Source organism: Seriola aureovittata, chromosome 23 (genome assembly GCF_021018895.1).
Source record: "Seriola aureovittata isolate HTS-2021-v1 ecotype China chromosome 23, ASM2101889v1, whole genome shotgun sequence".
NCBI lineage: Eukaryota > Metazoa > Chordata > Actinopteri > Carangiformes > Carangidae > Seriola > Seriola aureovittata.
Window position 1 is genome coordinate 964359 of NC_079386.1, and position 12655 is coordinate 977013.

Here is a 12655-nt window from a genome sequence, read left to right on the forward strand (position 1 = left end):
CATGGATCAACACATAACACAGAGGCAGAGTTTTTAACTGAGGCAAATGGCTTTGAAAAGGCCAGGCTTCGTTTGTAGACAGGGTGTCTGACCAAATACCAAACCTTCCCCACAGTCCAAAACGCTAACTTTCATTTATGGTCAGACCTTTTCCACTGTGAGTTCTATTCCTTTATCAGCATCATCCAGAAAATGAATTCAGATGTCCTATTTTTAACCATGCAAACAATGTGGATAAGAATAGCACTTTTTGTACTTTGCAACAAAAATAAAATAAATAACACACACACATTTGTACTTGTCTGACTGGAAAGGAAGCTGCAGAGATTTAAAATCCCACGTGGTTAAAAAGGTTTGAGAGAATGTGCTCCTTTATCTGTGTAGACCAGATACCATCCCACAGAGATGATCAGACTGTACTGTTCCAAAGTGACAGTACGGATCAAACAAGGCTTCTTCAGCAGGTGCAGGTCAAATGGATTTGGACAAAAGGTTACAAAAAATACCCGATGCAGAATTAAAGAGAAAATTTAAAATGTGTTCAAAATGTGAAAGAAGCTAGTTCCATGTCTCTGCTGTTCAATGATGTAGGTGTTATCTCTGCAACACAAACAGAACATGTTTAGTCTCAAACACAAGGAGTAAAATGTTACAATTGGTTAGTTATAACAGAAACGGGTACACACACACACACACACACACACACACACACACACACACACACACACCAATTATGGTAAAAAGTCATACGAGTGTTTCGATATCAACTTTTCGTAACTAAACCAAACCTTATATCATCCTGTTACTTTTCATATGTGTAATGTTGTTACAGCTAACCACGAGCTAGCTAATAGCTAACACTGACAACATGAAACATATATCTACATAGACTCACAATAAACATGAAGTTTGAAGAGTTAAACTACAGACTATCAAAAAAATAAATCAAGTTAAAAAAAAATGTCAAAATTGTTTTTTATTTTTATTTGTGTCGGATTATTATTTTCTTTTAAATAGGATTTTATTTAATTATGGAATTTCATTTTTATGGATTCGTTTTTTCTGTATATTTAATTTCTATATCAGTAACGTGTGAATGACTGTGTCTAATAAAGATAACATGCATTTCTGTCCTCTCTGCAGAATGGGATTACTCCTCTACATGTGGCCTCCAAGCGTGGCAACACTAATATGGTTCGCCTGTTACTGGACCGTGGCTCTCAGATTGATGCTAAAACGAGGGTGAGTAACGCGAAAAAACACAGCTCAGGTAAAGCTGCAAGATCTTCTGTCTGAGCCGTAGACTGAATATCATGAAACACGCATCCTCTCCTTCCTCCACCTCACCTGCTCAGGCCCGTTTTCTCCGCTTGGTTGCTATTGGTGATGAAACACAGACCAAATGTTTCTGCTGTTACATTCACACTCACAACGAATGGTCAGCTCATGACTATTCATCTCCATTAGCAACAACAGATGTGAGTATTAACTAGCTGCTGGTGGGTCAGTGGATTAAATTCAGTGTCACTCTGGACTTCCTGACCTGGCGTTATTTTGTCGTGTACCAGCATGACACCCGGGTTATTAGCTGGATTTGATTCAGACCCATGCAAACAACACCCAGCCTGGATCAGTCACTGGCTCCATGTAGAAACCTGTCTGTGTTACAGCAGCTGGGGTCAGGAGGTTGAGGTTAAGCCATTGACCTCAAGTTACCTGACTCGGTTAAAGGGACTTCTGCATCAGGTCTTGTTCTTTAGCCTCTAGCCAGATCAGTGTCGGTACATGCTGAATGCTTATGAATAAGTGTGTGTGTGTGTGTGTGTCTGTGTGTGTGTGTAGGATGGTCTCACTCCCCTCCACTGTGCAGCTCGGAGTGGGCATGATTCAGCTGTGGAGCTGCTGCTGGAGAGAGGAGCACCCTTACTGGCCAGGACCAAGGTGTGTCACATGTCCATTCACATTTTACTGAATTCATTTCCACCTAGAAGCTGCTCAGATCAGACTGACAGTTATTGTCACTGTTTCATGGTCAAGTCAAGAACTATTTAAAGCAGGGGTCGGCAAGTAAGTTTGGCCTCGGGCAAACTTTTTTCTAATCCATTAGATGGGGGTCAGAACATAATCAAAGGCTAATTTAAGATATTGATAAAGATGTAACTGGAATTTACTTTGTTACTGTTCACATATGTGGTGCTTTTCATATGCAGTAGTCAGATTACTGTTGGAACTGTATTCATCAGTTGAATGCTAGCTGTTGTAACATGTGAGGCAGCTTTGGAGTTCTAGGAAGGTTTTTCTTTTACGTTTTGACAAAGTGAGCCCTGCTCTGTTCCCCTCAGTTCCCCTGCCTCCAGTCTATGTAATAAACCAGGCTAAAAATACCCAGTACTCACTGTATCTCTGGGGTTTATCAATGTTCTCATCAGTATAAAATGCTCTAAAATGCCTTTGTGGTTTTGAACATTAGACACGTTTGATATATTATGTAATGTGTTAGCAAACAGTTGCCTATTAAGACATCCAGCAGAAACAGATCAATATTAACTTAATATTATTCATTTAAAATCATGTAACACTGATGACACTTCAGTATTCACTCCAGTGCTAAAATATCTGGCTTTTTAGCTGTTAACCAGGTTTAAGAGCTGAACCTGCTTCGGGGGGGGGGGGGTTTCATATACACCCACAACCCGCTGTATAGTGCTGCTCATTGTTCAGCATTGTAAAATATCCTCCTTCTTCTCTCTATTGTCCAGAACGGCCTGTCACCCCTCCACATGGCAGCACAGGGTGACCACGTGGAATGTGTCAAACATCTTCTGCAGCACAAGGCGCCGGTTGATGACGTCACACTGGACTACCTGACAGCGCTCCATGTGGCAGCGCACTGCGGCCATTACAGAGTCACCAAACTGCTGCTGGACAAGAGGGCCAACCCCAACGCCAGGGCACTGGTGCGATCAAACGATGTCGTGTAGCTGTAATGATTCTCCTGTGGAGCAGATACAGCAAAGACATTTAAAAAGTTTTTTAATAATAAAGCAGCAATACATAAAAAAAAATGTAGTTGTATTCTGAAGCTATAGTGTTGGAATAGAATGCATCTGACATTGTCAACAATAACCTTTACTGTGTGTGTGTCCTCGACAGAATGGCTTCACTCCACTGCACATAGCCTGCAAGAAAAACCGTGTGAAGGTGATGGAGCTGCTGGTGAAGTATGGAGCTTCAATCCAGGCCATCACAGAGGTACTTCACCTGTCTGAACCAAACTAAAGCAGCAAAAATGTTCAGTATTCTTTGAACCTATTGGGTTAACCAGATGGGTTGATGTATTCTTGTTATCATGCATCTATTAGCATCTTATTCTTGTGCCACAATGTAGTAATGGTATTAAGAAAACATATCAGTTAAATGCATTGAAATGAACATCGGCTATATCTGGACATTTTCCCTCAGTCCAGATTTACCTTTTTGGCAAGAAGCTTAAAAAACTTGTTGCTTAACAGCTAACATTAGCATACAGAGCTAAGGCATGACTATTCACATTATCTGGAGAGTGGTCACTGTGGCGACAAGAGACAATTAGTAGATAATGGTAAATGTTAAAACATAGTGTAACATTAGCACGAATAAAGAGGACTCATATAGTTTCCTAGCATGCGTTTAGTTTACTGTAAAATAAAGAGCAATCCAAAGTTTGTGCTACTTCTTATTTCAAATGTAACAGTGTCACATTAAAAACCACAGCTTGACGACACAGCTGTTCCAGGTGTTTAACTTAATGTTTAACGGTAACCATGTATTATCCGTTTGAAAAAACCTGAGGTCAAACCCAGCAGGAATTTGTTGTTTTTGTGCAGTTCGGTTTAGGGAGGGTTGATGTTGATGTAGGAGTGAAGCATTTTTAATGAGAACATCATGTAGTGTTTTGAATACTAATACGTTTGATAAGCTCAAGCATGAGCGTAGGAAAAGACTGACATTTCATCCTGTGGTCCGTCTCCTACCCCTCCCCCCCCCCTGTGTCCAGTCTGGTTTGACTCCCATCCATGTCGCAGCCTTCATGGGTCACCTGAACATCGTTCTGCTGCTGTTGCAGAACGGAGCCTCGCCCGACGTCAGCAACATTGTGAGTGATGAGAATTAACCCAAACAGAGGGCAGGAAAGAACAAGAATTCATTCTCAATTATTTTTTACTTTTAAATGAGAAAAAGTTGCTGGAAATACTATGAAAGTGGAAGTTTTTAGCTTCAGTATGTGCAAATATCTGTTGAATATGTGTGTGTGTTGACTCTGCTGAGACGTATGCTGTATGTTGTTTGCACAGCGTGGAGAAACAGCGTTACACATGGCAGCCAGGGCGGGTCAGGTGGAGGTGGTCAGATGTTTGCTGAGGAACGGAGCGATTGTGGATGCTAGAGCACGGGTGATAATCCTGGTTTCTACAGAAGCTCACGCTACGAACACATTTACTTGAATATTTTGCCACTAAACAGAATAAGCTATTTTTTTTAAAATAAAAATGGATGGGTTGTTCTTCCTCTGTGCTGTGTGTAGGAGGACCAGACTCCCCTCCATATTGCATCCCGTCTGGGAAAAACAGAGATTGTCCAGCTGCTGCTGCAGCACATGGCCCATCCTGACGCTGCCACAACCAACGGCTACACCCCCCTCCACATCTCCGCCAGGGAGGGGCAGGTGGAGACGGCCTCTGTGCTGCTGGAGGCCGGGGCTTCACACTCACTGGCAACCAAGGTGGGTGGAGGAGCCACGTGTTTGTTTCCATATTATACGTCATCTTTATATTTGACCATTTCAACACTAACTAACTCCTACAGCAGTGTTCAGAGGTTTCATATCTTATCACTCCCCCCACCCTCTCATGTCTTGTGGCTTGAGCCATGAAAAAAAAACGACATACTTTGAAGCGTAAAGCATCTATGCTACATTTTAAAGCTTTAGTCACAAAGTAACAAAAAGTAAAAATAAAAAATAAAATCTATTTGTAACAATCCATGAAAGGTTTTTTTAACTAAAGGGGAAAATTCTGAATGAATACTGAAAATTAGGACAGACTGGGGATGGTTGCAACATTTCTCTCAGTTACTCAGAAACCAACCAAACTTTTATTTATTAAGTCTGCTGATTAGCCGCACCATTTAAAGATGATCACATAAGACAGATCATTCACTATATTTATTTGAATGGACGAATTCAGTTGTTCCAACTGACTCCAGCCCTGAGGACGGCTGCAACATAAAAAAAACATTAAATTTCACTATTTCACTTTTTGTCTCAATAAGCACAATATTCTGAAAATATGCACTGTTGTACAATAATATTAAATTATTATTTATTCATGTAATAATATTTATCAAAGAGCAGTTATTGAGTTTTGTTTTGTGTAGAAACTGAACCTACCTTCCGTCAATATGGGCACAATTTATTGATTTTATTGCTTATGATGAACAGAACAGATGTATATATTATAAGAACATGAGAGACTAACAAAATCATTCACAAAATAACTTGGTTGTATTTTCTTATGCATTAAAATGAGCAATTATCGTTGTATAAGTTGTACTATGAGACAAAATTAGCTGCATATTTTGCCTATTTTGAACTAAAAGCATTGAAACACACTGTTGTGTGTCTGTTGTGATTTTGCTGCTCAGCTCGGGGACAGTTACAATAACTTGTTGCAACCATCTCCACCCTGTCAGCCATGACAGAACATCATGTGCTACACACACTGACCTTGATACAGGCTAACCCTGTCACTTAGAGGTGACAAGGTTTCTTTAAATAAATGTGTCCCCTGTCTTCCTGGTGGGAGGGGGATGGTCTAGAATAAGATTGGTTGCAAACGTTGATTTGTTTGGGCCACACTAAAAAATATATATACTGTATATATATATATATATATATATATATATATATATATTTTGGGTTAGTTTCCCTGGCATCTTTATGTAGCCTGTCTCATTGTGGTAATTTGGTGCCACTCAAATCAATGTTCAAATGGAAATAATTGATTCATGTGAGCAAACTCAGTCGTCATAGCAGTACTGTATAGTACTACTGTGTAGTATGTAATAGTTGGACAAAATGATGCATAAAAACAAATAATTCATGCAACACAACAGCCAAACCTTTTAAAGTGGCACTGCTGGGATTTTGTTCTTCACTTCTACAAACACTGTGGAAATGTGAGATAGAGAAAGAACCGGGTTCAAAATAAATGCAGCAGATGCTCAGATAAATAGGATTTTTATCACGCTTTGCCCTTAGAGGACACTTTATATTTGAACACTTTTTTACTTTGGACTCTTTTGGACACTTTTTGTTTGATTGCTTTGTATTTGATATTTTGAAATCACTTCCCTTATTTCTGTCACGTTAGTTTACTTCCTGTCTTTGTCTTGTTTTCCTTCTTGCTAATTGTCTGCCACGCCCTAATGTGCTCCACCTGTGTTCTATTGCCCTTGCCTCCACTGTGTACTTAAGTCTCTGTCATCACCTTTGTCTGTTTCTTCTTCTGTCATCAGCCTGTAGCGCTCAGTTTGGATTTTTTGCAGTTTCCATTCATTTCCAGTCTTGTTCTTTTGTTCCTAACTGGTTTTTTGAATTCATTTATGTAAGTTATTTTTTGTTATTAAATCCATTTCTCCTTTCTGTTGTTTGCATTTGGGTCCAACAACCCTTCAAATGTGACATTTATAGTCTATTTCAAGCTTCAGAAAGACTGGATGCTACATGTCCCATAATACAAGTGATAACATTGTTTTGGCCAGAGCAGAGTAGTATTCCTCCAGATTAGTAAACTGATGCTGATGATCAAAACCAGCATTTTAGTATCAGTAATTTAAAGATAGTGCAGATATGACCCATGTCATGGTTTCCTCCTGAGGACAACATAAAGAGGTTAATGTTGCATCTGCAGGTTTCTGTCTTTGACCCAGTTTCCATGAATGATTGATGAACCTGTGAAGCTGCTGCTTCCCTCTGGATTGTGCATGAAGCCTAAAATCAAGTGATTTCTCATCATCACTGTAGATGTGTTTACCAGTGGGGGCTGCACTGTGGAGATCTTTACTGTGCATCCAGTCCTGGACAAATTAGTTCTCGTATTAATTCAGAAAAAGCGCTGTATGATGTCGTATCGTCAGGGTTCAGTGCTTCTCCTTTTCCTCATGTCGCTCTCCTTGGTTTCTCTCTGGGGAGGAAGGGCGTGGCTGTCGCTATAGCAACCAAACCAGGGAAAGTTGTTGTCATTCAAGTAACACTCTCCATCCATACAAACATGTTCATAACAGCTGATACCCTTGATATGTTTATAATACCGTTTATTCCATCTATCAATCAACCCCCCCCCCCCCCCCCCCCCCCTTCTTTCTCCTCTCCATCATTTTTCCTTGTTTCTTCCAAACAGCCATTACATCAGATATAATCCAGGGTTTGACAAACAAAGGACGACTCCCTCCCTGGGCAGGGCTGGGCCGTAAACACACTGGTCATGTGGTTTCTGCCAGCACAGGCTTTTCAGTATGTTAGAACAGTTAAAGTGCGCCCTCTGCTGCTTTTAATGTGAAATGGCGTTCAAGTGAAATCACGGTTATTTTTGAATTGCACCAGCATGCCAGCATGTTCTTAAATGGTTTTTTTTGCCACTAACAAAACACACACATTACACACACACATTCCTATGAAGCCTTAAGAGAAGATTAAATTTTTTTTTTATTGTTTAGGAAGAGTATTGGACAGTGACCACTACAGCTAACAATGTTCACACCCAGTGTTGTGCCAGTTCTCACTTAAAAAGAACTAGTTCAAACTTCAGTTCATACAGATGAAAATAAACTAGCTCATGTTCATAGTTCATTTTTTTTAAATAAATGAAGGCCGATATTTTCTTTCAAAAGAACCTCCTTCTACCATCCATCACCAGCCCCAAATCACTGCCACTCCCAAACTAAATGAATTATTGTAGCACTGAAGAATCACAGACATGAGTTACATTTAAAACTGTGTTTAAATCTAATCCGTCTGAGTCTTCACTTGTTTGTTCATGAAACTGCTTCAAATGCTCAAACCAACTGGCTTCAGCAGTAGTAGAGATGCGTCTGTACCGTCTGTACCGCTAACACCTGCCAAGCTGGACCGTCTCTATGGAGACGTCATGCGTCGTGTCGTAAAAACGTGAGCCAAAACTGTTGTAAAAACGTGCTCACGTTCACGTTCATCATTTGTAAACTGATTCGTTCAGTTCAGCCGAAAGTCCTCTACTGTTTCTGGTTCACTAAACATATGAACGTGTTCAGGCACAAAATGTTTTCATGCAATAAATCAAAGTAATTTAAAAAATAAAAAAAAGGTATAAATGACTTGCTTGTGTCTTACAGTATTGAATTCATATATTAAGCAGATTAATATGTAGATCAGAGGAACCAATGACATATTTGACCAGATTTGGATGAAGCTGAACTGTATAGATATCCTACATTTATTGCCTTTCCTTCATCTCCCATCTCTGGCTGTGTCTCTCCACAGAAAGGTTTTACTCCCCTTCATGTGGCCTCCAAGTACGGAAGCCTGGATGTAGCCAAACTTCTGCTGCAACGTCGCGCTCCGCCTGACTCTGCTGGAAAGGTATGTATTATTTCTATCAACTATTTAAATGAACCAACAACTATTTATATTCGTCTTTATAGTTGTTACTGCTCTGTACAGTGTGATCAAAGGGAATCATGCCTCTTTATTCATAGCGCTAACTGATGTTTTAATGAAGCATTTTCATGTAAATGTAAAAGCCTGTTCATTTAAATCGTGTGTTGCTATTTTTCTGTATTGAGGTTAAGTTGTCGACGAGAGCACCGGTAAGACTAGTCTGAATAAATCAGCTGTTCCTTTGTTTGGATTAACTATGATTTCTTCCAGGAAACATAAACTGTTAACTGAACCCTTTTTAAATAAAGATTCCTTTTTTTTCCTTTGAATATATTCTTCTTTGCGTCATATTAAGGACCAACCCAGTAATCCTTCCAACATCTGCTGTCTAATATAACTCAAATTCATGTCAACCTGCAGTCTCATCCCTTTAACACACACTATTAACTCTGTGTGTGTGTGTGTGTGTGTGGTGTTAACGGCTTCATACTGCACTAACTGCTATTTAACTCATGTGCACTCACCGTCCCTCCCTCACAGAACGGCCTCACCCCGCTCCATGTCGCAGCACATTATGATAACCAGAAGGTTGCGCTCCTGCTTTTGGACAAAGGAGCGTCCCCCCACACCATGGCCAAGGTGAGAGCGCACACTAAACTCACTGTGCTGACAGGAGAGCTTGTTCCTGGAGTGGAAACCCTATCGACATCTTTCAGTTGTGAAGATGTGGCAATGTAGCCAGAAGGTCAAAATAATCTTCTTTCCGATGAGCCAATTTCCCTTTTCCCAGGGTCATAACTCAGTCGCACAGCACAATCAAACTGGGACAAAGACATCATACGAACTGTGCTGGAGTCAGTGGAACTCACTCTGTCCAGAACCACTGGTTTCCACTGAGGATAAACAGAAATCATACAGAAAAGATGCTCATTTTTTTATTTATATTACAGTTAAAAGTGCTTTACAAGACATGATGAAACTGAGGACGAACAATATAAATGAATGATAAAAAAAAAAAAGGTCAGCTTTAGTCCTCAGCCAGGATTGTGGACTGGCTAACAGAGCTCTGGCTGAGGACCTCAGGTTGTGCCTGGGCACATATGGTGTCAGCAGATCTGAAATGTACTCAGGTGCAATTATAACATTTAGCAGAAGCCAGTGAAGAGACACAAAAACTGTACAGTGCTCTCTGCTTTTGGTTTCGGTGAGAAGTCTGACAAGCTGTGGTTTCTGTTGGCTCTGTTGACTCAGACATGTATAAAGAGAGTTACATAGAGAGCGACAGTCTCTAGATTCTTACTGGATAAAGTAGGACTGATCTTGGAGACACTCCTGGGGAGATCATGGCTTATAATCATCATATTCATACTTTTACTTCAGGGCAAAGCAACATAACTTTTACTAGTGTAAACAAATATCAGTTTATTGTTAATATTCAGACATTCAGCGAGGTTCATCCTCCAGTTTTCATTCAGTTTATTGTGCAGTGACTGATGACAGCAGGTTTTATGAATGAATCTTTGAAAACCTTGAACCTTGTGTGACTTGACAGTAGAGGTGATGGTAATGAGTGCATGCAATAGTATGTCAGTGATTTGTCATTTTCTCATAAACACCTCAAACCAAATTTATTTTGATGCTGGTCTCCTCCAATAGAAACCTCCAGTATTTGAAATATGAAATATTGAAATGTGGCTAAATTAGATATTCTGATTTGTATTTTCCTTTACTCACTTCTACCTGGAGAACTGACAGTTCCAGAGTATCTACTCAGACTGTATGCCTTATTTAGGGTATATGGTTCAAATATTATATTATTATTGTATATTCCATGAGCAGCTGAGCATACATACAGAACTACATCCAGTAAAAGAAGATAATAAACATGAGTAGAAAAACTGAACACAGAAATTGAAGCAGCAGGCTCTCATCTGTTACCATGTGACTGAAGCTATACTTAGCTCAAGTGATAATAACCGAGAACAGGTAGTTGGACTTTTTTCTGTCAAACTGAACTTTTCCCTCTATAAACATACTATATTTTAGATATTATATATCACATATATTAGATATTTTTTTATTCAACATCTTTGTTGGGTACTACTTTCAGCAGCGGATTAATCCTCCTTTGGTGCTCTAGTGAGTATCTCCGGCGGCAGGATGGTGTGTGTGTGGCATTGAGTCAAAACTACAGTGTGTGTGTTCATGGTGATGAAGGAACAAGTCGCCCAGTGCAACAGTGTGATTCACTGATGTGTTTTAATAGTTTTCAGACAACAGTGGGGCTCTAAGGCTCAATCCATGCACCAAAGTGACCATTTCCTGTCTGTCCTCTGTCCTGGTGAATCAGAACGGCTACACTCCCCTCCACATCGCGGCGAAGAAGAACCAGATGGAAATCGCCACAGTCCTGCTGCAGTACGGAGCCGAGACCAACATCCTGACCAAGCAGGGTGTAACTCCGCTCCATCTGGCCTCCCAGGAGGGCCACGCCGAGATGGCTGACCTGCTCATGAGCAAAGGAGCTGAGATCAACGTCCCCACCAAGGTACTGCAGAAATATGGTTTTTGAGTAAAACTCAGTAAATGGCGCATGAGAGTGTTTCAGCTATGTTATTGTGCCTTGCTACAGTATGTCTGAATACTATAAGTCTTAGTAACCGACAGAACATTCACATACTGTAGTGTTTAAGTACAAATAGTTGTAATGACCCTGTCAACCTGCTGCTTTCAGGCCTAAATCTTCCTCCTTCACAATGTCACATCAGCTACATGATGATATCTGACAGGGCAGAATGGACAGACTCTGGTCTGAACATGGCTGCTGTGAATGAACTGTTGTGTGTGTGTGTGTCCCTCATGCAGAGCGGCCTGACTGCCCTCCATCTGGCAGCCCAGGAGGACAGAGTGACTGTGGCTGAGATCCTCGCCAAGAACGGAGCCAACCTTGACCAGCAGACCAAAGTATGAGCACTCACTATTCTGATCTTCTTCATGTAGCTTTACACCTTCTGGTTACAAGATGATATTACTGAAGAGTCATCTCAATTCATCATATTCAGTATTTTTACAGTGTCTCTCTAGCCAGAAAAGTGTTATATTTTGTGTTATTCATGACTGACTACTTGTTTTGCAGTTGGGATACACGCCGCTCATTGTAGCATGTCACTATGGTAACGCCAAGATGGTCAACTTCCTGCTTCAGAATGGAGCCAGTGTCAACGCTAAGACCAAGGTACTCCGGCTGGAGCAAGATGGTTGAAGCGTTCAGATAATCAAATTATAGAAGCATCATATGTGGCGTTATACCACCCATCATTATTCACTTTCTACATGAACAGGAAGCAGTTTGTCCGAATGTTGAAAAACATGTCATTGCACCCATACGCAAATGTTGTTTATGTACATATATTGAATTTCCATATATAAAATATATGTATATATATAAATGAAATACATATATGCAAAACCTATATATGAAACCAATTAGAAATGTGAACAATTTCATATATTGACATGTCTAACCCATAGAAATATTTATGTTTATGTATGTATCCTTATATTGTAGACATACGTTATGTAAATCCCATATACATATATATATATATATATATTATATATATATATATATATATATTATATATATATATAGAGAGAGAGAGAGAGAGAGAGTTAAATGTATATTATAAACATATATGATGGAACATGTTATACTATATAAAAAGTCATCATAGAGATATTTTTAATAAATGTACATATACACATTTTGCTATGGGTATTTCATGTTTTATGAACTTATATCTATATGCAGAGAATTAATATATGTGAAAATAATATATCCCCTCATAAGTGACACATATGGCAACGCCCTTCTTGATATAGAGAGACATATGTCATATATTATGTTTCTGTAGGGTGAAGCCACAGAGTGACAGGAAACACTGGGCTGTATGTATTGGAGTAATGCTACAACTAGCTGTT

General features: G+C 39.7%; 1 protein-coding gene across 1 annotated transcript in view; it reads left to right on the forward strand.

The window, feature by feature from the left end:
• The window catches only part of ank2b (ankyrin 2b, neuronal), a 104941-nt gene that overhangs the window by 48880 nt on the left and 43406 nt on the right, over window positions 1–12655 (forward strand). Inside the window, 12 exon segments of the mRNA XM_056369936.1 lie at window positions 1144–1242; window positions 1843–1941; window positions 2760–2957; window positions 3154–3252; window positions 4037–4135; window positions 4335–4433; window positions 4565–4762; window positions 8558–8656; window positions 9215–9313; window positions 11025–11222; window positions 11540–11638; window positions 11811–11909. Coding sequence (XP_056225911.1) covers window positions 1144–1242; window positions 1843–1941; window positions 2760–2957; window positions 3154–3252; window positions 4037–4135; window positions 4335–4433; window positions 4565–4762; window positions 8558–8656; window positions 9215–9313; window positions 11025–11222; window positions 11540–11638; window positions 11811–11909 — 1485 coding nt within the window.